This window comes from Rissa tridactyla, chromosome 8 (genome assembly GCF_028500815.1).
Source record: "Rissa tridactyla isolate bRisTri1 chromosome 8, bRisTri1.patW.cur.20221130, whole genome shotgun sequence".
Lineage (NCBI taxonomy): Eukaryota > Metazoa > Chordata > Aves > Charadriiformes > Laridae > Rissa > Rissa tridactyla.
The window spans coordinates 225,368-251,172 of record NC_071473.1 but is presented as its reverse complement, the minus strand read 5'-3'; the positions used below and the strand labels follow the sequence as shown (position 1 = coordinate 251,172).

Here is a 25,805-nt window from a genome sequence, read left to right as displayed (position 1 = left end):
CCCTGGCGCCATGTCTGGCACAATGCCAACCACCTCAGAGCTTTAAAGGGGAACTGCTGAGCACACTGGAATCCTGTGGATTTTGCATGGTGACCATTTCCCACAGGTGCAGGGTCAACGACCATACACCAGAACAATCCCAAGGCTTGGACCTTAGCCAGTATCTCATGCAAGATGTCCTGAAAGTGTTTGCTTCCAGGCCATCCAAAGCAGTATTCAACTGAGGGCACCAAGTGCGTTGCAGGGTCTTTCTGGAGGTTTTTACATTTACAGTGGCAGGTTTTAGAGATTCAGACTCTATCCTGTATTTACCTGCTTCACTAATTCCAAGTCAGCATTACTGACAAGCACTGTGCTTCTGCTGTATTCGTCATCTCTGTTTTGGGGCATACTACAGGACTCCAGAAGACTGAATGCTGATGGAACAGTGAACCAGACGCTTGCTCATTTCAGGCTCCAAAAATGAAATGGTTTTGTTTGTTGTTGGTTTGTTTTGGTTTGGTTTTTTTTTATCATGTGCCAAGCTAGAGAAATACATTTGATTTTTCTGAGGCAGAGGCCTCACACACCCCTGCACACAGGAAGGAACACAACTGCCTCCACTCCATGCCTCGAATCATCCATTTGCCTCAAAATTTCCCCTTAAAGCAGTGACTAATGAGCAATGCTGGAATATGACTTCACTCCTGACATGTCTCTTCCTGTCTGTCACTAACAATTTATTCCTTGCTAACCGCCCAGACAACCTAAATCAATCATCTGTGAAAAGCTAACAAGCCAGTCCTGATTGTTCCAGCATCCCTCGATCCTGGCAGTTGGTACAAACCAAACCTTTCTTGCCAGCCTCTATCACACCACGCCAAAAGACTTGTGCATTGCAGAGTGAAAGATGGGCTTTTCCTTTCACGCTCTGCCTCTGAACTTATTGCAAAGGGCAAGAGTTTTCTCCAGTGGGAGCTGCCTGGTGGGATTAGCAACTTTGGCTCTCACGTTGGTCCAAATGTCTGGAATATAACAAGGCTTTACACCTGGGTTAGAGCCAGGATTCAGGTTTATCAGGCTCGCAACACCCAACATAGTTCTCGTCTCGTAAGAACACTCGCTTTTGAGGAATAATCTCTCTTGTATGCTTTCAACACAGATAAAATCAAGTACTTCAGTTTCCCTCCAGAAGAAGAAGCTGCAGCACGACAGACAAAGCGCAGGGCACCGGGAGCACCTGGCCACAAGCTGCCTCACTCAGAGAAAGTCTCTCAACAGAGAGAGAGCACAAACTCCTCCCGCCTCAGCCACACCTCTGAAAACCAGCTGTGTTTCTGGGAGGAAACTGCTTCCAGACCAACGCAATACTAACTTGGGGAGAAAACCCCACAGAATCCCCTCCTCCCAGACTGCTGCAAACCCTGCTGCCCACAGCCCCTGCTGTCGCACGGCCTGTCCCCAGGAGCGGGAAGTGCCACCAGCGACTCTTCAGAGACGTGTGCAAGCTTTACTGTCTTGCCATCTGCTGTCCCTTTGACATTTTATCTTAATCTCTCCAGCCTCACCTTGAAACAGCTCTCCGCTGCCTTAAAACCCTTCTTTAAAATATTTGCCCTGTGCCCCCTCCTGCTCCGAGCCCCAGTGCTAGTGCAGGGCTCTCAGGAGATGCACCGCTGCCCCTGGTCCCCAGGGCTGCCCCAGTGAAAGGGAAGCTCTCTGTGAGGAGCCCCTGGATTTGGGATGCGTCTCTCTGAGCACGCTCTGAACACACCTGCTGCCAGGCAGCCTCACATTACAGTTAAATCAGACGGAAAGGGGCCAAGTCTGCCAGAAAAAAACTTACCAGCTGGAATAATCCTAGAGGTAAACCACTGAGCTTACCTCTCCAGGAGCCTGGCATCGGCACTAGCCCAAAGCGTTCACCCTAAGTGCGGGGCCGCATTCCTCTCCTGTTACTGTAGCCAGGCAGGACGTCGGCAACACTTACGTTATTTCCTGATGCCCCAAAAATATCCTCAAGATATGGGCAGAAGCTTGCTGCTCCACAGACCACGGGAAGGGAGCCAGCAGGAGCCGCCCCCCCCGTGCACACCCACAGTCTGCAGGAACGGGTGCAGATGCGCAGGAGGCAGATTCCTGCGCAGGCTCAGCCCGCGCCACCCTGGGGATAGGGACAAGGATGGGGTCTGCTGGGGGATGGCGGCAGCAGCCCCCTGCACTTGGGTGCTTCTGCCCAGGATTCGCTGCTTCTTTACGTATGCTTTTCCCTCCCACTCAAGGAGGCTACACGGCGCAGGCAAGCACAGCACCCTGCAGGCCTCCCCACGGCCCCATTGGCAGCTGGAGCGGTGTCTCTTCTGGCTCCCCACAAATACTATTTATCTCATACCCTAGTGCAGTTGGCCAGCTTTATAACAAATCCTGCATTCCCCTGATAAAGTTTCAATTGCCATTTTCAGCACCATCTTTTCTATAATAGGGCAGCATGCAAGCTATGAGTGTCTTCACCCCCCACAGAACATAATAACATAATTTTAATTACCTCAGATCATTGATTTTTTATCACCAAAGCACTTTCAGTTACAGAAAACTAATGAGCAACTGTGAAACCCCACGCTAAACAACCCTCCAGGTTCTCCCTGAGCTCAGGTGCCCTGGTAGGGTTGTGACAAAAATGTCCAGGGGAACAATCAAGAAACACCAAAGCATACGAGCCCATGCACAGAGCAAAACCAGCCCCGGGACCCTTTGGCGTCTGCACAGAGCATCGGGAGAGGCTTGGGGGAAACGATGTACACTGCTAGTAACAGTACAGGCTTATACAGGCTTCTGTACAGGATCTCAAGTTCTGCAGTAAATTCTGGGTCAGCAGAACTAAAACTTAGAGCAGACCTCCAGCAGGAGACGTTCCAGTGACCACTTGTACACCTCTGCACGTCTCCTGTGACAGGGTTTTCCAGACAGAAGGAAGTTCCCAACCACCTATCTTCAGGAGGATTTTATTTTGGTTGTTTTTTGAAAAAATAAACTATCTCACTTTCACTCCTCACAGCTTTTAAGCAAAGAGTGGATGGAATAATTTCCCAAATCCCCAAATTTCCAGAGCAAACAAGTCCCAGTCCCAAGTAACAGAGCAGCAATGCCCTCAGCTATTTACCATCAGCATGGCAAATGCACACATTACACCGCGTACAAAGGAGCGCCTCGCCAGCACCGAGGCAGTTCCAGGCAAACATTACCCCAGGACTTGGAAGCTGTCAAGAGAGAACGCAGAAAGTACCGAAATTGGTGGTCTCCCTAGTGGCATTTCAAGGCTGTTACTTGGTTCCCAGGTGCCACAACAAGTACTTTGCACACGACTGAACGTGTTATTTCTGCGCCCCCCCCAGAAGCAACCTTTATTCCTTAGCTGGGTTTCAACCCCCATGCTCCAGGCTCCCTCTTGTCAGCCTGCCTGCTTCCTCCTCTTTCTGCCTTGCCTGCTCTTCCGAGCAGTTCACACGTTTTTTTTCCCTCTCTCCCCAACGGCAGCTGACTCCCAAACTCTTTCTAGTTGCGACCCAATCAGCACTGCCAGATGTCTTGTAAAATTAATTCCCTCTTAGGCTCTTTCCCATGATGCCAAATTCCTTTTCCTTTCCTAAGCAATCTACTGTCACACAAACCTGTCTCTGTCTCATGCAATCACACGTCATTTCCATAAAGACAAAGAAACAAAGACACCTCTCCACAAGTCTAGGTGGAAAGGACTGACCGAAGAAACCTGCTGCAGGTATGGTTTGTTGCTTCCCAGAGGGCTCTGCTGGGTGTGCCCTGCTGCTCCCAGGCAGTCACTGCCACCTCTCCTCCCCCACCTGTGTCCCGGTCCCTGAGAGAAGGAGCTTGTGCAACTCTGGAAGAGCTGATGGGAATCTGGGACTGCATTAGATCACGTGGTGAGCCCCTGGCCCAGGTTGCCCAGAGAAGCTGTGGCTGCCCCATCCCTGGAGGGGTTCAAGGCCGGGTTGGACGGGGCTTGGAGCAGCCTGGGCTGGTGGGAGGTGTCCCTGCCCAGGGCAGGGGGTTGAAACTAGATGATCTTGAAGGTCCCTTCCAACCCAAACCATTCTATGATTCTATGTTAACAGAAGCGAGTTGGGACAACGAGTCACTGCGATCCAACAGCGTGGACGCAGAAACAGAGCCCCAAAGACAACCAAGCTATGCAGCATACCACGCAGCAAAGAAAGCAGAGTGCAGGGCCTGCCTGAAGCAGGATGCCAGACAAACCTCCAGCAGCTTCAACATATCCAATACTGGACAGTTACTCGGAGAACATCTGTTCTTCCAGACCACCAGCACAAGACACACACATTTCACAGCTCAGGTGTTTAACTGCTCCCCGAGTCTCTCCTCCCGAAAGTACACCAAGGGAAAAACATACTTACAGGCACCAAAATCTGTTTGCAGCCAGTGTCCAACACCATGTCCTGTAACATTTTGTCCGAAATGCCACTGAACAACGTATGTCCCGGAGGCAGACTGGCTAAGTGAAGGTTAAATAACCGTTTAAGCTCACTCAGGGTGAGTACAAATTGTTTCTTAAATGTTGACGACACAAAAGCCTTCAGTTCTTGGGCTACCCGGTCAATGCAGCCTCCGGGCAAGTGGCCATTTAAAGAGTCCGTGGAGTCCTCCTCTGCATGGAGGCCATTGACAATGCCGTTGTTCATGCCCTTATAAGCCGAGGTATCCATCGGCTCCTCATCACTCACAGGCTCCTCTTTAATGCGGATATTGGAAACATCCATCTTGGCTGAGGTGTCATTTGATTTCATCTCTGCCTTTTGCTTCTGGAAATCCTTCTCCAGCTGCCCATAGTTCTGCTTGACTTTTGCTTTAGCCATGTTGACCCTTTGCTCCCCAGAAACCAGCAATGGACGAGCTAGTAAGAAACAAAAGACACCATAAATCCCACCATAACCAGGGCTCTAGTGTTGCAGAATGTTTCTTGAAGAGCTCACAGTGAAATAAAACCAGGAAACATCATCTTCTTGTGAAATCTAAGGCATAAACCCAGTTTGTTTGTTGATTAGATTTTACTTTAGTTTTGGGTTTTTTTGGTGGCTTTTTTTTGGGGTGTGGTGGTGGTGTTTGCTTTTTTTAAAGATAAAGATGTTGACAACTGTAAACCAGATGTTTGGGGAAGGGTGTTCCAGTCAAGGAACGCGAAGCAAAGACAAAGTGTACATGTTCAATCACTAGGACGTTTTCCACAAATCAGGAAACCAGGATACAGGCTCCTCGAACATCTCTACTTGTGACCCAATGCTTCTCTGCCCAACATCATTTTTTTTTTTTTTTTTTTTTTTTTTGAGTTTCTATTGGCTGGTGGGGCCTGTCGCAGCAACTGCCAGAGCCAGCATAAGGATGTCCTATAGGTACACTGAGGAGAGCGAAGGGGTTAACAGTGAACCTGAGCACCCTTTTAGTGTGAGGTGCACAGTATGAAAGTCTGAGACCATCTCCTAAGTATTATTACCCAGTGATGGGGAGAAAGGGACAGGAGGGAGTCCCTTCCCATACAATCCTGTGCCTCTTCCCCCATGTCCTCTCCACATCCAGCTATCCAAAGGTGAAAGGAAGTGGTGTCTTGGAAGCAGAAGAAGCCAGTCTCAATGCCAAATGAAGGAGTGCTGTGTTTAAGGTAAAAGCATGTACAGCACACATGCTGTTACCTCCTCTGCTGTTAGGCTCGCTAATCCTCTCCAAACAACCCAACACCTAATCCTTCCAAGCAGATCAGACACAGGGTATTGAAATGGATTCGTATGCTCGTTTGTCAGTTCCACTTGTACTCCATTGGCTCCAGTGTCCGGCAATGAGCCAAATGCTAGTTAAAACTCTCCGGATTCTCAAGTTTTCACAATCTTTTAGGATTATGGAGCAGCTACTTTAATATTCTCACTGGCATCCATGGTGGAGAAGGATATCAAAACGACGACTTCACACCTCCTTACAGCACCCTACCAAACGCATTCCTCATTAATTGCTCAGCCCTCAACCACACCACAGAAAGCCCAGTGCAAATCAGGGGAAATGAAAAAATCACCTCATGCACGTTAGCTTGCAAACTGAGAGGTGAGAATTAATTGTGCACTGGCCCTGTCCTCTCTTCAGGAGCTGCTTGCACCCTTACGCCATACAAACTGCCTTAAATAAAGAAGTGGATAACAGAACCAGCTGGTTTTACACTATCAAATGACAAGACCCCAGTGCCAAGGAATCCTCCCTGCTCTGCTACAAGGATGCTACAGTAAGCTTGTGTCACCCCAACATCAGTGGTGCCAGTAAAGACCAAGATCTGTCTCAAATAATCCAGAGGAAATAGCAAGAAAGGAAAAATATCAAACAAAGCAAGACGAGTCCCCACCATGTTCAAAACCAGAAAGGAACTCCAAAACATCACCCTGGAATATGGAAGGATGCATGTGCTTCAAGATGTTCCGCTTGGATCATTACCTGATTGTGCCTCTTGTTTCTTTGGTGTCAAGTGCTCCTTTAAGAGATTATAGACCTTTTCTAATCTGAAAAACAAAGATAAAATATACCAGGACAGTTTCAGTTGTTATGCCTGCATGCAGCCACGCCAGCTTTAGCCATTAGTTAGAATACTCAATTTCTCCAGGAAGCCAAGGAACAGGAATGATTTGAATGATACCCCCCACCACACCACTGCCTGGTGAATGTGAGGGGGGAAACCTTCAAGGCTACACAGATCAAATTAACTATCAGTGTCTACATAAACTTTGTACTAGATAGCCCTCTTTTTTTATCTTATTCCCCAAAATAAAATAAGTCATTTACTTGGCCTGAATGCCCATCCACAGCATATGTTGCCTCTGAACTATATCTGGATGCTTCTTAACAAAGTCTTCATCATAAGGCAGCATGAACTCCCAACCTTTGTTTATTCTTGCCACAGACATGTGCTCTAGGAAGTCTTTCACATCTTCTGGGCAAAGCTAAAAGAAAAAGCAAAAATAATACGGAAGTCAATTTACATAGGACATATGCAACCATGCAGCAATGGGCATTGCTCCACAAGACAGGAAGAGATGGGCTGATTTGAGAGATAGATAGATAGATAGATAGATAGATAGATAGATAGATAGATAGATAGGGCACCTCCATGAATACACACACGGCTAAGTCAGAGATACTCAACCTTCTCTGCACCAACACTTTCACACGATGTTAAAAGCACAGGACTTCAGAGAGCAGTGGTGATTAATCACCTGAGAGTCAAATAGCTCATGGCATGTTTTGTGACGAAAAGGGAATTTCCATACTGAGATGAAAAGACTCTAATGGGCAAAGAAGCATATTCTACAATGTTAATCTTATTTTAGTGCTGCAGGTCAGACAAGCTGCACCTACACACACACAGAGCTTTTAAGCAGCGCTGGATCTTACATTCCAAAAATATATGGTCTGTGCATAAATTGACTCATGTTTTATCATTTTACTGCATTTTAAGGAAACAATTTTCCGTCCTCTTTACTTAATGTTTCTCATTCATTTGCCTGTTTTAACAGAACATTCAGGTGCCTGAGTTGCTTTAAAGCTTTTATTCAATATTGACAACTAGCAAATGCCAATAGAAGAGTTGCTCTTTTGTAACACACCCAAAGCAGAGTAGCTAGCTAGTGTGGACTGCACAAGCACGCATCTGCTTTGGTGCACAATCCGTCAGCTTAATTCAAACTGTGTCCGGCTTTCCACTGAAACAGATGAGAGAACAAGATACATTCCAGTGGCTCAGCTACAAGGCCAGTCATATCCTGTGGAGTTGTGGTAACTGGGGAGCTGCTCGAAATGTTGCCAAAAAGAGGATGTATCTATACCTGTCACAAAGTGAAGGCACACCTGGTGAGCAACACTGAAAGTCAGCAGTAATGCACACGCTGTGAACCTGAGAAAAAGCTTGCAGCAGCATCCACTCACTACTGACTTACAGACAATGCCCAACACTTACCACCAACTTCTGGTTTAGGAAGAAAAAACATCACTCACTTTTGTAACTGCTGCCACTTCCTTTCTCACAACCCAGCGGTCCTGTGTGAACTTCCACATCTAGGAAGGCAATAAAGGAGAAAAACCTAGTAATTGTATTTAGCAGTTGCTTTACTGAGGTTGTAGTAATGACCCTGTTCAATGGTGTTACCAGAAAAATGGAAACCCCATGCCATTCAAGAACGTGGACGTAGGTGATTCTTGGTCAGATAGTGGAAAACACTTTCTGGCCTCTTCTGTCCTCAAATGGCCATGATCACAGTATCAAAAGCTTTGAGAGTCCACGGTTTGCCTTGGTGAAGCTGTGACTACAAAAGCTATGAAGAATCTCTTAAACTCAAACTCCATTTAGCTTCCAAAAACCCAAAGATCCACTGTAGCAATGCTGGGACTCCAGAAGTCACACCTGAGGCTCAGCTTCCCACATACAAAATCATCAACCTAAAGAAACTCTTCATCCACTTCAGTTAACGTAGGGGCCTGTAGAGGCTGATGACTGCTTCCGTTCCACACACAGCCCCCTAGAAAGTGCCCATTCCCTTCTTCAATGCACATCACAGTCACAGTTATGCCAAGATGACCTGTCACTCACATACTTGCCCCCAGTTCATGTAAAAGCTAGGTGCTCTGCAAAGCACCTCCTAAGGTCTAACATCCTGAGAGGCAGCTGCTGAGAGTAGGCTAACAGGATACACGAGGACCTGGGCAGAACACTCTCTGAACATGACCTTCGATTCCTTCCTGTCTCCATTTAAGTAGACTACAACTTCTTTTAGTCTGTGTGTATTAATAATGTCACGAAGAATTCAAAATCTCATTACTGCCAATTTCTTCCTGCTCTACAATGTCATCTATGCACCCTTCTCTGATTCAGCTTCTCTCTGCCCACAAACACACAAAACCACCACGCTCACTTTAGGGCACAGGGCATTTCAGTTCTAAGGCACAAGAAGCTGCTGTCCAAAGGAATTGTATCTATCAGCTCTCCGCGCACACAACTCTGAGGCAGCCATTTCTCATCATGCCCTTTACCCTCAACTACAGCCAATAGTACTCATGTCCTCTGAATTTATTATGTGAGAATCTGGGGAAAAAACAGCAGCTTTCAGCAAAGACACAAATTACTTTTCCTCCTCCCCAAAGTACAGCATGGAACAGGCGGACACCATACGACACTACTGGCCATAAATATTTTTTAACCTTTTTAATCACTTTACACAAATAAATATAGGGAAATAAAGTTCACTTTCTAAGTGAGAACACGTTTTCTCCACAGATGGAGATGCTCTCTATTTTCTAACATTTTAACTTTTTACCTGCGGCAGAGCTAATGAGCAAATTGCTTGCCTTTACGATCAACCCAGATCCACTTCTCGATCAAGGTATATTCAAATGAAAATAATTTATCTTTACATCTTAATCGCTAAAACACTATCACTTACTTAACTGAGCATAATAATTTCTGGTCCCTAGAACTTTACACACGACGTGTCACCTAATCTGCTGTGTCATAAAGACTTAAGTCACACCTGAATCCAGGTCTCCATATGGCAGTGTCTCGGACAGACATCAAAACACAATAAAAAGTCAGTTTCAATCACCATCAGTTTTATCTTACACTAGTACTGCAATATCCTTAAAGTCTCTTGCACAGCATGCTTCCATGTAGAGCTAAATCTCATAATCAAACTTTGCAAACAAGGGGAACAGACATGTCTAACTGAAAAAAATGAAAGCAATGCACTCGTCAGCTTCTCTTTGATGGGGTAAAAGCCTTAAACTGAATATGAACTTAGGAACCGCTTAGGAACTTAATTCTTTCCATGGTTAGCAAAAATAAACACAATGCAGAGGTTGTTCCTTTTTGCTGTGGTTATGTGTGTGTTTACAAGACCTGTATTCATTTCAACTTCCATGTGCAGCTACTGCTCACAAAAGGTGCCTGGGAACAAAGTCCTTTCACTGATTAGCAGCTCTGGGGAATAAAGTCCTTTTTAAAGGCCAACAGTGCATGCTCACAGAACACAAGGCTTACCCACACTGCCCTCATGAGATCTCACGGTCCTGAGCCCACAGAAATATATCTGGAGAAATAAGCACTTCATTATCCAGTCCTGGCTTTTCTGTATGCCCCGCATTGTGGGGGCTATGTGATAGGGGTTCTGCAGCATGTATTATAAAGGGATGAATACTGTTAATGACAGACAATCTGAACCTGCCCGTCAGCCACAATGTCAATTTACACCAACACTCCCATGACAGACTTGTAATAACACCTTTGGGATTAAAGTACAAATAATTTCTTTGGAGGAAACACCTTATCGCAGTAGAGCGGAGTTTTGCAATGTGTTGGCCTCTCAGGCAAACTTCACCTGTGTTTTCCTTTAAAAACAACATATACTTCTATACTTACAACAAAGTCTCTCCCTCTACAGAGCACTTCTGCAGGGACTCCACTGTGCGGACTAGAAGTATCTTTTGGGTAAAGGACATCACTGTTAATTAAAAAGGAAGACGGATTAGTTACTAGGTACTCCAGAAAAACGACATTGGTGAAGATTAACATAACAAACACATCCTCCCTGTTTTGCAGTTAAATTATACCTTTATCCAAAGCATAGTTTTCATTAAAGGAATTAATATTGATGTAATTACATCATTGCAATTACACTAGTGCAAAAAAGCTTACACCAGCAAAGCATAGCCTTGTGGCTAGCAGGTGTGTGCAACACAGGTACAAGCTCTGCTTTGTTCTTGCAAAGCCTATTCTCTCCCTTGGATCAGTGTAAACAAGACCAGAACGATCCTAAGAAATGCTTAGGCTAACGTGGTATGCAGCCTCCAAAATGCTGATGTACAGGCATAAGGGGTTTTTATTTCCTTCCCAAACAAGGGCTTAAGAGACAAACACTACACAATACCATGCTTGAACCAAACAGCCCTGAGACCAACACTACCCTGCGTCCTTGTCTGCTTGCAAGACTAACTGGATGACATTTGTTAGCACACTCTCCAAAGCCTCCAGGCAACCCAGGTTCGTGATCTTGATCCTACCCAGGCCAAAGAAATGGGTCCCCTCTCTATTTAAAGCTCAGATGTGTCCATGTGCTGCTCTGTGCCCAACCACTCCAAACACACCACATCTACTAGAGATACACACATCCTCCTTGGACTAGTAGCAAAGAATCAGCTATAACATAAAAACAATCTGAATGCTAATATGCTGTCTTTTAACTTGCTTCCAGCTTCCTTCTGGAACGGCTGGAGGGACAGCATGGGTTGCTGTAAAATCCGTTCACATTGTTAACAAAGGCATGTATCACAATAGCTGAAACACATCCTGCTTACAAACTTGGACTGGTAGCTGGTACCACTCATCTTAACACAGAGAGCTATTCTAGAGACTATAATTCTCTGCATGCAGTGCTCCACCCAGGTAAAAAAAACCCCATACTGCAGTTTAGACTTCAATTCCCAGTGGGATGCTTTATCCTAATAAACAGAAGGATGATACAGAATCCATTTCATGTGGTACACTCAGTACCCCACGCTTGATTTATTAAGTGAGTAATGCCTTCTAGAGGGTAGCTTTCAGCTAACAAGAACAGCATCCGCTGAACAGCAGGTGACAAGGTGACTGCACAAAGATCTTTCTTTGACTGAATTTAGCTAAGAAATACATTGTTTTCATTTTCTGTGCTTATATTTGACAGTGATCTCTGGAAGAATTCGCGACAGTCCTCTCACAAAAGAACATGAGTGAAGGCAACATCGAAAACCTGACATAACTCAAATGCAAATACAGATCACACGACTGCTCAGCCATAATTTTAGCTGGGGTAGGTACTAAGGTACTATCCTTTAACATCAACCCTTTGAATTTTGAGTATCTGACTGTACTAAAAAGCACCAAACATTAAAGTAAGATTTTACAGTACTGTGAGTTAAGCACGTGGCTACTTTGGGACACAAGGAACACGAGCATATAAAATCCATTGTTCTGATCCTCCTCTTAAAGCAGGAAACCATGTTCCAGTAACAAAGACGAGCCATACCTCTTCACCACCCAGTTTCCCTGGACCAGCATTGCCACCTGCTGTATACAGCGGAGAACTGCCGTAGAGTCAGTCCCAGAGCCCAGCAAACTCATCAGGTTTGCAAATGGCATGACCTTCACTGAAAGGCAAAATACACACCAGATTAAAGGTGTCTTCAATGCATATGATAAAGACATAGATTTATAAATCTGGGATACTACGGTTTATGTTGAAGCTCATGCTCAAAGCTGTATCGTAGAAAAAAACCCAAACCTAAGTTCTACTAAGTCCCTTCCTGCACTACAGTCATCATCTGTTTTAAAAATATCTGCTAGTGTTGTACCAAACTTGATTAGCTTAACTGGTCCCAAATTAACGCATTAATAAAATAAAATAAAATAATCTACGCAATTTTGGAAACAAAGACACCTGACAAGACAGGAAGCTCCTGAGGCAGTTACCATGATTTGATCTCATCAGATAGTAACTCTGAAGAGACAAAATAAAACTCCCAGATTACACTCATGAAGTGCGTATTACTGAAAGCTTCCCAGAAAGTGCAGCTTTTTGCATTAGCCTTCAACTTATGATTCACGTTCAGACCCCACATTCTAGGGGATACCTTCTGAAATAGATGTATCCAGAAAGCTGTCATCAGATTAGAAATTATTCTAAGAGCAGGTTGATTGCAAACATACAGATCAGCAGCAAGATCTGATGTTACTGCTCTGCTCTGCACAGTAGGTCTTCTTAAGGAAAGGCCTGGAATTTGGATTCTTCACAGAATCAGAGCACCAGACTGACTGGTGGGGTGACAGAACTGGTACTACTAGGAGAGGTACCTTATCTGAGGCAATTAGAAGTCACAAAGTAAAGTGCAAATGTGTTACAAAAGCTACAAACCATTCTTCATCAGGATCTTAATCTGATCAGCAAGGGGTAAAGTCCTCAGCTGGGCCATAGAAAGCACATTGCTTGGAGCCATTGGTTTGTCACTGCAGATAAACAAGCAGATTTGCAGCCCATGAAAAAGAGCATCCAGCCAATTTGGACTTCGAACATTCTGTACAAACACTTACTTCTCTTCCTCTATGCTTGGAGGCATCAGCATCATTAAATATTCACTAGAAGAAAAGAAAACACATCCTTAAAATGCTTGTCTTGGGACTTCCCAAGTTTAAGCACAGTTATTTCTTGCTTAGAGCAATCCTACTTGTGTGAATCTACAAAGCAAACATTAGCCTGAAAAGATAACATTCCCCTTTCCTCTGCCATCTTCCTCTGTAAAATTCAGTACTAGTAAAAGCTATTGACATTCCTCTGCCCAAAGAGAAGGTATGAAATAAACGGGAGTCAGAATACCAACTTTTCTGTACAGAAGGGGTGTCCGAACAGAGGAACTGCAAGAGTAAATACATAAAACACAGGTGCTCTGACAAAGCAGTAAGAGGGGTCGTGTGAAGTCCCGTAGACAGAGAGAATCACACCTGCAACAAGCAAAAAATCTTTCCCACCCATGTAATTACCAGTTTCTGTGAGGAAAGAATCAGACACAAAAGACTTCTCAGAACACCTAGCTCTGTTCCACTGAGATGTTAAGAAAAAGACACCCACACCATTGAACAGAGTCTGCCACTTTCCTACTGCTCGGGCCACGGCTGTACGAGATCACAGCGAAACATTAGTATTGACTCTATCATGGGAAGATTCCTGTATAGCTGCAGTCACCAAGAAACAAAACCAAACAAGTTTCAAGTAGTTTTAGGTGTCTCTCACAAATCACAAAAGGAAGCTTTGTAAGATTTGCTAACAATGGAAGTTATTGTCTTCAGAGCTTTAATTTATTTTAACCAGAAGCTGGTTTTGGTTTACTTTTCCTTTACAGTATTCACAGTCCCAAAAACGCAGGGTTGCGATAACGTACAAGAGGCTACAATCCCAAGTGAAAACAACTAGTTTTAATCTCAGAGCACAGGGAAACAAAGAAAGCAACCTGAATAAGTTGAAGGCTAGTTTGTTACTCTATTTTTTAAACAATTAAATTTTTATCATGGATAGAACTATCAAAGATCAGACTTTTAAAGAATATACCTGCTTATTACTCTGAAAACAATCCCAACAAATTACTGCAATTTCTGTAGGAAATCATCAAACCATTACCTGGGAGATTTAATTAATTCCGTGTTTTCAGCAAAGCCATGACCTTGACTAAATAAATACTGGCGCTCGTGTTCAGAACGGCTATCCTGGAGATATGGAGAAAAACAAGAATCACTACCACATACTGAAAACATACAAAATGCCAGAAAGCTGGATTCCTCATTCCAAAGTGTGACCATCCTGTCATTACTGCACCATTCAGGTGTTCCACATCACTAATTGACGTTCTGCTTTCGCTTTCTCAGGCGATGTTCATGTGACATGGGAAGATTTCTGTTGCTATGACTTCAAAATCTCCTGACAGACATGCTTGTGGGTCAGACAAACAGGATTTCTGTCACTCAACTGACCCGGTTCCCCAAGTCTTTCACAAAGTCCAGTTCATAATCCAAGACTTGAGTGATTCTCGTACTCAGACTTCCTTTTATGTTTGTCAACTCTGTTTTAAACCTTTTCCAGTGTGGAGATCCCAACGCATTATCCAGTGAAGGAGGCACAGGGCGCTGCAGGATGTCTACAGACCTACTTTTCTTCATTATCTTTTGATGATTCCCTGATCCCCATGGTCCCAGATTTAAAAGCAGTTCTAGACTTGGCTAAGCCTCCAGGCCCAGGTGGCCTCCTCAGCAGCCAGCACAAACCTACCTTAAAGCCATAATAATGTAGGTGAACCCAATGCTCTTCTGCTTGTCTCTTCTGCAGGAACTCATAGGACTGAACACGTCGTTGACGAGCTTGTTCGGTTTCAGGGCGAGAGAACCGTACCTAGAAGATTTAGACATCATTATCATTATCATTAAATACAGCCCTAAAACCCTTGGAACAAAACACCTGCATTATTTATTTGACACATACGTACCAGAAGCTAGGGACCCTAGCTCAAACGAATCACTCTCTGCTGTCAATGCCATCTTTATGCTTGTGCAACAAGGACAAGTCCATCTTATATCCCCCCTCCCAAGCCCAGGGTCACCAGGACTAACCGAGGTTTCCTGTCCTTCTATTTGGGTGTGAATTCTCATGCTTTCTTGTGAATTGTTGCCTAAACTACCATAAAAAGAAAATTTGGACGTACGGTAATTTGCTTAACATCATCTTCAGCTTCATCCTGGGATGAATCACCACCTGCCAAAAAATACAACAGAATAAACACACCACTGCAGTAAAAGAGCTAAAGCCAATCTGTAACTGTTTGGGGGCCCATGCAGAAAGAGATACTAGGAACTACGTAACTATGGGTTCGATCCCAGCTTGTCAAACTATGCAATGTATGACAGCACCGCACTGCTCCTATGATAGGAGACACTGCTCCCATGAGCTCTTTTCAGTGGCAGTGGTGACACACTCCCTACGGCTGCCCTTTGACAGTACCCATCACCTCCCATCCCTCTGCCAATCCCCCACACTGTGCCCACAAAAGCATTTATGCAGCTACACTGAAAATAAGATCAGTGAAACAATCTGAGAAATGGCCTTATAATCAGTATGTTGTTGTAACAAACACCTTCAGAATATAATGACTCTTATCAGTAAAATTACAGAGCTGTATCTCAGCTCCCAAAAGAAAACAGAACTCATGGAGCATTTACCTTCATTAGCAGCTTCTCTTTCTCGGTGTTTTGCATCAGCCTTGTCCAAGTAGGTGAAGCTTGGCCTCAGCTGAAGAATTCCATGTAGTGGAGTCAGGTGAAGTTCACCTGAAAGAGAGAATTAACATTGTTTTAAATAGCTTTTTCCCACTGCATAAGGACAGCACTTTTCATTATCTCCCTATCTCTGTAAAGGCACAGCTTCAACTGAACATAAATATTTAATAGAGTAAAATGTAAAAAGGGATTGAAGTGAAAAATTCATCCAGTGCTCAGATTTCAAAGGAATATGAAAGACTGTATTGGGTCTGTCTGAGATGGAGTTAACTTTCTGCAGAGCAGCCCTCCTAGTGCTGTGCTTTGTATTGGTAGCTGGAAAGGTGCTGATAACACACCAGTGTTTTGGCTACTGCTGAGCAGCGCTGCACCAAGGCTGTCTCCCCAGCGTTCCCCCCTCACCAGTAGGCTGCAGGTGGGCATGATCTTGGGAGAGGACACAGCCAGGACAGCGACACCAACTGACCAAAGGAATATTCCATACCATATGATCTGCTCAGCAATAAAACCTAAGAGAAGGGGGGGGGCGCATCCGTTATTACAACCGTTTGTCTTCCAGGGCAACTGCTATGCTTACTGAAGCCCTACTTCCCAGGAAGTGGTTGGACATCACTCGCTGACGGGAAGTAGAGAATAAATCTTTTGTTTTCCTTTGCTTCCACATGCGGCCTTTGCTTTTGTTTTATTAAACTGCCTTTATCTTGACCCATGAGTTTTTATCCATCTTATTTTTTTCCCCCTTGGTCCTGCTGAGGAGGGGAGTGATAGAGCAGCTTGGTGGACATCCGGTATCCAACCAAGGTCAACCCACCACAAAGACCAAGACCTATTTCTGCTACTTTCCTTTTTGTGTTTAAACCAAATCTGGTAGAGAGACACATGCTGGCTCAGACCTGACCGATAGTTCAGGAGACTTCCTAGTAAAATAGCCATCACTGAACGCAATCTACATATTTCCATCTCAAATGATCATCAGACCAAAACTCTGTGATGGCATTAGGAGACAAGAGAGGGGCAAAAAGTGTTGAATAGGAAAATGAGACAGACGCAATTAGATGGAGATAGTAATTTAAATAACAACGATAAATCTATGCTACAAATATGCATTATTTCAGGTCACAGTGCACTGTTAAGATCCTGGAGGCATCTACAAACCCACAGTGTTCTTATATAATATTTATGGTTTTGCGAGACCTTCTCAAGGACTCTAGGGACATTGATAAGCAAAACTTTTCCTTTCTTTAAAGACCCGTCAGTCAATTAAAACCTAGGCTGAATAAACAGGTCTTATTTTAACCCTGAAATCAGCATGTTTCACTGATGTGAGGGTAAGCAAAAGAAACTTACCTTTTTTATAAACAGCAGCTGCGTAGCGGGAAACATTACTTGCAGCTTGCGAAGAACAGAAAGTTTGCTTGTCCATCAGCTTCCTGCAGACAGATGAATGCTGTGAGATTGTATTCTACAGGCAATGTGGCATACAGATGTTAAAGGTCTGAAATCACCAATTCTCAAAATGGAATATCAACAACTGCAGCAAATATATATACCCATCTTTCTGTTTGCAATTCACAATTCGTGAACTACACCAAAAAACACAGATTACTTCCGAGAATACTTGCTATGTAACAGTGTCCAAAGCACGCCCCGAGACTGTACAGCCACTTGTTCTCACCTTTCCCTGAAGCCCCGGTGGACATACATATATCTATGCTCACCACAAAAAGGAAATGAAGGCAAAGAGGACACCTACGAGGAATAGGTACTTGTTTCATCTGTACACGTGCCATCTACATTGAGCGCAATCTGTTCTCCCTTGCTGCGACAGTAGTTAGGATTCAAAGTATCAATGGCCATTTCAAGTTCAACCTAAATAATAGGAAAGGAAAGACAGATAAGTACCATGGCAGAACCCCAAAAATATCGATTAAAATTCAATCCCACACTTGCTAACATTTCCATAGGTTTACAGCAAATTTAAAATACATGAGAAGCATCATTCAAACCCACAGGGCAAATCTGCATAAAGTTGAGCATACATATGGGTTTTTTTAGGATGGGGACATTTTAACAATAAGCTAGAGATACATAAACTCCCATGTAAATGAATGGGAGCAGAGAAATGAGAGCTCTTTAGGCCGCCTGGATATACACCTTCACTTTGATGAGCACCTTCCCATATCACAGTCTAGTTTATTTGTCAGTACAGATCAAGTACACAAGCAATATCCCTGAAGCTTCCCCATCACTGAGGATCCATTCAGAATCTCTCAAATTTAAGGTATGTGTTCTTCTAGTTTGGGTACCAAGCAGCATAAAGTAACTATGTCCTCTTCAGAGGCAAAGGCCTAGATCCTGCTAAGTTTGAGACCGCAGGACTTACCACTGACTTCACAGTTATTCCTGATTTACACCAGCTGAAGCACAGAAACAAGGTCTAAGCCTTTAGTTACAAGAACTTTCCCCCACTCAAACCTTAAACTTCAGACTGATGTTCAAAAATAAGCGCTTGCCTGCACCCCGCTTCTCTTTATATACTAAAACAATACAGCATGTATTCTTCCTCAGGATGTGCCAAAGCCCTTATAAATTCATATATCACAGCTATTGCCTCATTTTTTCTTCCCCTTTACATTCCTCATAAACTGAACTGTTACAAGTCCCTGGATGAGACGGCAGATTTACAAGTCTGCACAGGGCTTACAATGCAAATATTTACTAATTTTAGTAGACTTCCTGAACACAACGTGCATCCTAACTCCGAAGTTCACACAAGTGCTCTCCTTAACCATTTCCCACAACAAAATCCCAATATCACAGACATCTATTTCTGTGTTTTTTAAATAAGGCATTTTAAAATCATAGCCACGGTTTTGTCATACATTTGCAAGTAAGTGCAATCATTTTGGCTTCGTCTATGCTTTCACTACCTATACAACCCCACTGATTTCAAAAGGACTGCTGATGATTCACAGCCAGGCAAGACAGAGACCAAGATGCTAACACTGAAAGACAGAGCATGCCTCCAAAGCTCAACCCCTTTCTGAATATTGTGAAGACCTTTTAGATCACGTACAGACTGAATTAGCATTAGTAACTACGTTTCCCTGAGTGACTCTATTTTAAAGAGTGGCTTTTCCACCATGACTTTAATTCCTCTCTTTTTTTTATAAACTGCTCTTATTCTAAACCCTACTTCACAGACACAATGGAAGACTCCCCCAATACATCCAAGCACAGAGATCTGGTCCTGCAAGTAGCTGCATAGTTATAACAGCTTAATAGCACAATGTGCTTTTCTTAAGTACATTCTGCACAACATAAAACAACTTTTACAGACTGGACTCAAATGATGACCAACCTTTTGCTGCTTTGGTTTTATCTTTGCTGATAAATGTGTGACATCATCGTACGTCATGGAAGCTGGACGAATAGGATACTGGAAAACAAATCCATTTCATAAAACCCTCTTCCTTTAAAGATCAAAGAACTTCACAGAAATTAACTCAATCTCTCCTGTCCTCTCACACGTAGATCCACTTGTCAGATGGATACAAGACATCAAGAAGAGAAATTACTTGACTGATTTGTGAGTCATGAGGGGATTTGGGAGTACGACCTAGAAAGCCTGTTGCTTTCCCTCCAGTCCTCTGCTTTCATCACTACACAACCCCCTTCCTGCCCCTCACACACCTCAATAAACTGTAACACAGGAAAATGGTACCACGCATTAGCCCACCTGAAAAAGGAAGTGTTAGAAGCAATTAAAAACCCATCCCTCAGCATTACCTCTCTGGAGAGTTATTTTCCAAAAGTAAAATATTTGTGGGTTTACACAAGTAGTGTCAGCTTACAGGACGTGTGCCACATGTCAGGACACCAAACCCAGGTTTAGCCACATGGGTCTCTCTTCTGAACCATTTGGGAATGATGAGAGGACAATGTGGTATCCAAATGAAATCTTCTAGCCGTAGCAGCATCCTGCTCAGAGCTGCCATTTCTCCAGAACACCCACAGGCCCCATCCTTAACCAATGCTCACTCCTGACATGGAGCAACTCTGGGTATTCTAGAGGGAAGGCTGAATGGTCTGGTCCAGCGTGTCTGGCTGTCTCCAGTCATGCCCTGCTGGCACATACTATCAGTGGATATCACAGGTTTATAATAAACATTTCATCCAACAACCTCAAAAGACTCCCATTTTGCAGATGGCAAAAGTGAATCACAAGGATAAAACAAGGGAAATTCAGCGGCAGAATGCAAAACAGACCTCTACCTTCCTAACATATTTCCACCTTCAATCACTAGTTAGTTTTATCTCCAAAACGTAAGTGGGCTCTTCTGATGAACTGCACTAATTTATGAATACTGATGACGTTTTAAATAGGACCAGTCCTAAAGAAATGTAAAGTAAAGATGGCAAAATTCAGTGGTGACAGAAGATGGCTAAGAGACTGCAGATTTATCCAAACCACGATAAAGAGACATCATCTACTAAAGCAGTCCCTCAGGGTGGTTAAAGGGATTGATTTAATGACGAGTCTGTGCCATAAATGACCACTCCCCTCTTGGCAATGATTTAATACTAAATATTTCAACTGAGACCCAAACAGCCTTGCCTATATCCAAGATCTTGGCAGTCTGAACCAGTAAGGAGAGATACTACTCTGAATTTATTTTAAACAAACTATCACTACAAAAAAGTTAATGGAAATACCTGAAACAGATACAGCTTCTCCAGTAGACTTCTGGCCAGGAACACATCAATCTAAAAAGCAAAACAAACAACTTTCATCAGATGCCAGCTGTAACTGAGGGAGCCTCAGATAAAAGTACAACCCCCAGAGCTCAAATACTGACAATTTTAGCTTTCCATTACAAACTCCAACATAAAACACATTTGTGACTCTCTTGTCAAAGGTCTCCTCTGTTGATTTGGATGTGAAATTCTGCAGTTGGCCTTTTTAAAAAAACATACAAAACCCCCACACCGCAATGAGGCAGCAGACAGTGGCTCTAGCTGTTTTTTCCTCTCTAAGGAAACTTGGCAAACAAATCTGAAATTTTCTGAGGGGCTGAAGTGAATCGGTTATCACAATTATAGAAAGAGGAGGGAGTCTTCTCTTTAGCAGTATGACTGAAAGGTAACTTCATTACTAGTATTTTGTCATAAAATCTTTCTAAATTAGACAAGAGACATCACATCCCAAATCTGATTGAATGTTAGCATTTTGCCACCAGCACTGAAAATCCACAGATGTTTCATGAATATCACATGTGAAAGCTGCCATTTTAGACACCTTTAGATATAGTCCTGACAATTCCCACTCCTTTTCTCATGGCTTTTCTCCTTCTTATGAACTTGCCCTTCCTTGTACTTCTGGTGTGTAAATTCAGGCATAAAGTGAACAGGACACTGTGGTTACCCTTTGGGACACTGGAGTCTTTTAGACGAGTCCAGAATCAGAACATAACTGCATGTTTTAGCAGAAGGCATGAAACATTTTAGCTTCATATCTAACAGGTATTAACTCATCAAAGTCATTCCAATTTTTTACAGCTCTCAGAGACATGCAATAGAATCAGTGGAAACACAAAGTGTTAGAAGCAAGTTCCCCACCTATGTTCCTCTTCTGACATAGAAAGATTACAAAGGGTGAAAAACCTGAGATGAATCCACCAACATGGACACCACTATTTTGGCAAAATAGATACTATGAGCCATGTACTTGGCCCGCACAACATACTTCCTTGCACAGAGCAAGCCGCTGGTTGTAAGACAACCACTGCTGTTGACGACATGTTGTTTCAGCAATGTTAGAACACTGGGAACTATAATAATAACGATAAGGAAACCTCCTGTACAATCACTGCTGCCACAATGCACTTTTACCTCTTGTATAATTGGATCATCTTCTTCATTTGCCATGCTAGGATACAAAAAGCTTTTTCTTGGCTTATTCCTTGGCACAACCTGAAAGAAAACAGAAATGTCATATGAGTCATTACATCTGTGTGATGTACCACATGTAGCCTAGAGTATTTGTTCAATACTTTAACTTGGTTCCTTTCAGTGGTAATCTGTTTAGTCTGTTTTTTGAAGGAATGTATGTGTTTGCACAATCAGGTCCCTAATACTCCACAATCTTGACCAACTGCCACCAAATTTAAGAGACAAGCAAAAGTCTCTACAGAGGGAAAGACGGGCCTTTTATACTTGCATAAAGTGTATCTTTTATGTACTGCGTACCTATAACACGCAGGCAGAGGCTGGTTTTCCAGACAGTACATCTACAGCACACTGCTGGTCAGTCCACATGTGAGCTCTGAAACCGCCACTGCAGTTGCCACTGTCACAAGGACCGTGCCATAGGGTTCACTATCTTCCTTTCTCAGAAAAATTCCTTGAAAGCAGATAATGGAGAAAGCTCCCAGCTAAAGACCTGGGAGAAGAAAAAAGCCTGCTTGGGACCAGACACATGAACGTGCCGACCTTGACTTCATCTGCCTGACCTACCTGCTTGCCTTGTCTCCTGACCTACCATTCTTCAGACCGTACTGCTAAATGAGAGCTTCAAAATACACTCCTTGGCCTCTCTTGGAGTCCTCTGAAATCACCAGAACAACAGATTTTACTTCATAACTACACTAACTCCAAAGAAAATAAGACTCTCATATTAGCTGGGTGCTCTAGAACAAAGATTCATCATGTTCCATCCAGTGTCATTCTTGGTTCAGACCTTTGAATAAAAAAATGATTCCTCGGCTAAAGCAACAATAGTTTTTCCCTGCTGAAATCAAACAAAAGGATTTACAAATTATTTGGGATGCCATTGCAGCAATGTTAATTAGTCCAGATCATTTAAGACACCATTAATCAGCCAGTAATGGTCAAGACAGGCATAAAAAAATAAGACCACTCACAAACTGACCAAGGAAAGTTTTAACAACAAAGATGATCACGCAAAGAAATAAGACCTATGTTTGGGAACTCTCCCGCACTGTCTTCTACTCCTCGACACCAGCTCACTTCTTTGCTGGACCTCCTACGGAGGAAGAGAAAGAGAGAGAGGCAGCGTCCAGGATCGGGTGTCAACAGAGAGGCTGTGAGAGAAGGAAGACAGCATCCATGCTCCATCCAAGACGGTGGCATTGTTTTTCAAATACACAAGCCACCACACAATTTAAGCAGCTCAGTGTATTTCAACAGATGTGCAGGCTTCTCGAAACATCACGTTAATATATACGCAGTTATCTAAGAAACCTTTCAGAGAGGCTGGATAGGCATTCTGGATGTGAGTGTTATTAACATCACTACAGGGGCAAATTTCCATTCCGGAAACCACCTCTGGTTTATTTACACTGCTTCTGCCATTCCACCTAGAAATATGATTGCATATTTTTCACTCACAGGTTCTCCCCTACCAAAAAAGCACCCCTCACAGTACTGAACAGGAATTTTCCATTCGTTTATGCACCAGCATATTCCTGGCTCTTCCCACCATACATCTGTATTTGAAAATTTACCATTAAATAATACTCAGATTCACATTTAAAATAGTTTTGTAGAAACGGAAAACCTTCAAAGCAATAGTATCTCAACTGCAAGCTGGGGCTGTTACTGCAACCGTATGTGATATGTGACTGGTATCAGAGTGTTTTCTGTGATCAGGGACTTAGCTCCTCCCAGAAACACATGCACGAATACGTTGTTTTAGAGAAATGAGATCTGTCAGTTCCAATTTTGCTTTCCCCGTTCATGTCCCCTGGGTGGCCCGATACAGCAGGCTCACGTAGAGCCAGCCTGACAGCTCTGCACAAAATGGAACAACTGCAGCTTCCATTCAGAACAGACAGGAGGGTGCCCAAGATATGCAACAACATGCAGTAACACCCAGAAGGTGGGAGACTTAGGCCCAAACCCTCCTTACTAACCCCCTTGAGTGAACTGGGAACCACCCTCCCCTTCTTGACAGCCTGAGTGCCAAGTATGTGATGTGCTAGCTTGTTCTCTCTCCTGAGAAAGTTACTCCACTCTCCAGAAGAGAAGTTACGATTCCCTGGGCTAAGGAGAGAAAGAGAAACTTAGCCTAAAGGACCTGGTCTCTGGTCCCTCATCTAACGCTGCTCTTTGTGAATCCACCTCTCAGTACTCAAGGAAAATGTTGTATTACAGAGATTACATTTTTTCTTATTCATTTAAGGATCAAGAATGACTACAGTTCCTTTTATTGGAATATCAGGATGACAGGTCTATAAATAGGAAGCAGTGTGTCCCAGCACAATTTATAATACTCGTGCAACTTGAAGGAATCTTTTGAATCAGAATGAAGTTTTCACTGAAGGCACACAGACGCAATTCTATATCTACTATATATATATATAAGGGGGTGTTCATTTTTATATTTGTCATATATATAAGACACCACAAGAGTTACGGAACAGAATTAAATACCAAGAGATGGCAAACATGGTCACCAGTTTCAAATTTCCTTTTGGCAGAATTTTTTCTTTTAAAAGGGACTTTCCTTTAAGGTGCAAATCAAAATATAATGCAAGTTATCAGTATGAATCACTGAACTTTGGAACAGCTTGCAGGAGGGCAAGAAATATAAATCTTCGCATTTCTTATTCTCCTGCAATGCAACCAATGCTAGGACCAATGAAACCGCTCATTAGCTGCCCATAACATCATCAATTTAGAATCAACGAAGAAAAATATTGTGGTTAAAGAACTGCAAAAATCAGTGACAAAGCAACTGAATCCTTCCTCTAAGTCTGAGCCAGAAGGGCATTTGGGTACTGTCTAGTTTTTATTTTCAAAAATTTTAATATAACTGTAAGAAGGAAGATGGCAAAGCTGCACATCATCTGACACACGCATTTTTAGCCAGGCCTGCAAGAAAGGCTCCAGCATTTCATTGATACCTAAATTTGTCTGTAATAATGGACCCCCAAAGTGCCAACACCAAAACCTGAAATATTCTTCATATATAATTATGCAGTGCAGGAAAGACCAGGAACTCCTGCTGCATCAGCGCCTTAAAGTATAGATAATGAACCATCGAAGTGGGAAAAGTGCCATCTCCAGAATCACTACCATAATTTCCACTGGCACCTGGACATTCTTCTGTAGGGGGTCTCCGAGCCTAGCCCTAGCAGTGATCCTCTAGCTCAGGGCGGCCCAAGGCATACAGTAAAATGGAAGGTGCAAAGTACCTTCTGAACATTTACGATAACTGCAATTTTGATGCAATTTTTTCCTTAATTTTCTCCTTGCTTTGCTTGTCTGCAAGCAGCTTTGCATAGTCATCTTCTGACAGTGAAGCCAAAAAGGGCCCCTATGCACCATGACCTCTCTTTGGAGGTGATGTCACTGAAGCACATCTTTGGGACTTAAGAGATCGTGCATTATGCATGAACCTTTCTTTAACACCTCAACATTTACGCAGCACGGTGCCAGGCCTGCTCTGCCAGGTGCAGGGGTGAAGCTGCTGGCTGCCGTACGACCGCTCCCGCGGGGCCGCCCCGCACCGCGGCAGGTGGTGGTGCCGAGCCCCATCTTCCACGCAGGCACCGCTCCACCTCGCCGGGCCCTGCGCGCCCCAATGCTGGCAACGGCTTCGTCATTGCTGGCAATTTGCGAGCCCGCTTTCCCCTGACACAGCAGCCTGGCAGCAAGGCGGAGCGCGGGGAAGGGGGACACGAGTAGGGAGGCCACAGCCCACGGCCCGAACCTGCACGTAAGGCGGGGACGAAGCAAGCCCACCCCGGAGCAAGAGGGACCGGGCGTCTCGTCCCCCGGCGGGGCAGGGCTGTGACACAGTTCTCGCAGAGCCGATGCTCAGGCGCAGGCAGCCACCAGCTTTTTTTGGCGTGAGCAGCGCCTTTCCAGGGCGGGAGGCGCACAGCTGCCAGCCCTGGGG

The 25,805-nt window shown here is 43.8% G+C and overlaps 1 protein-coding gene across 5 annotated transcripts in view; it reads right to left on the bottom strand.

Moving 5' to 3' along the window:
* The window catches only part of POLR3E (RNA polymerase III subunit E), a 30,685-nt gene that overhangs the window by 4,396 nt on the left and 484 nt on the right, over nucleotides 1–25,805 (bottom strand). For 2 of the 5 annotated variants that reach the window (XM_054212338.1, XM_054212342.1), the window contains exons 1-16: nucleotides 19,735–20,590; nucleotides 19,242–19,319; nucleotides 17,634–17,749; nucleotides 17,228–17,310; nucleotides 15,824–15,931; nucleotides 15,310–15,359; nucleotides 14,880–14,999; nucleotides 14,235–14,320; nucleotides 13,154–13,198; nucleotides 12,978–13,069; nucleotides 12,093–12,213; nucleotides 10,451–10,532; nucleotides 8,038–8,097; nucleotides 6,829–6,986; nucleotides 6,484–6,548; nucleotides 4,410–4,906 (exon numbers count right to left, since the gene is read on the bottom strand). In XM_054212338.1, coding sequence (XP_054068313.1) covers nucleotides 4,410–4,906; nucleotides 6,484–6,548; nucleotides 6,829–6,986; nucleotides 8,038–8,097; nucleotides 10,451–10,532; nucleotides 12,093–12,213; nucleotides 12,978–13,069; nucleotides 13,154–13,198; nucleotides 14,235–14,320; nucleotides 14,880–14,999; nucleotides 15,310–15,359; nucleotides 15,824–15,931; nucleotides 17,228–17,310; nucleotides 17,634–17,749; nucleotides 19,242–19,319; nucleotides 19,735–19,878 — 1,905 coding nt within the window. In that variant the 5' untranslated portion in view covers nucleotides 19,879–20,590. The other 3 variants (XM_054212340.1, XM_054212339.1, XM_054212341.1) reach the window with 3 other exon arrangements.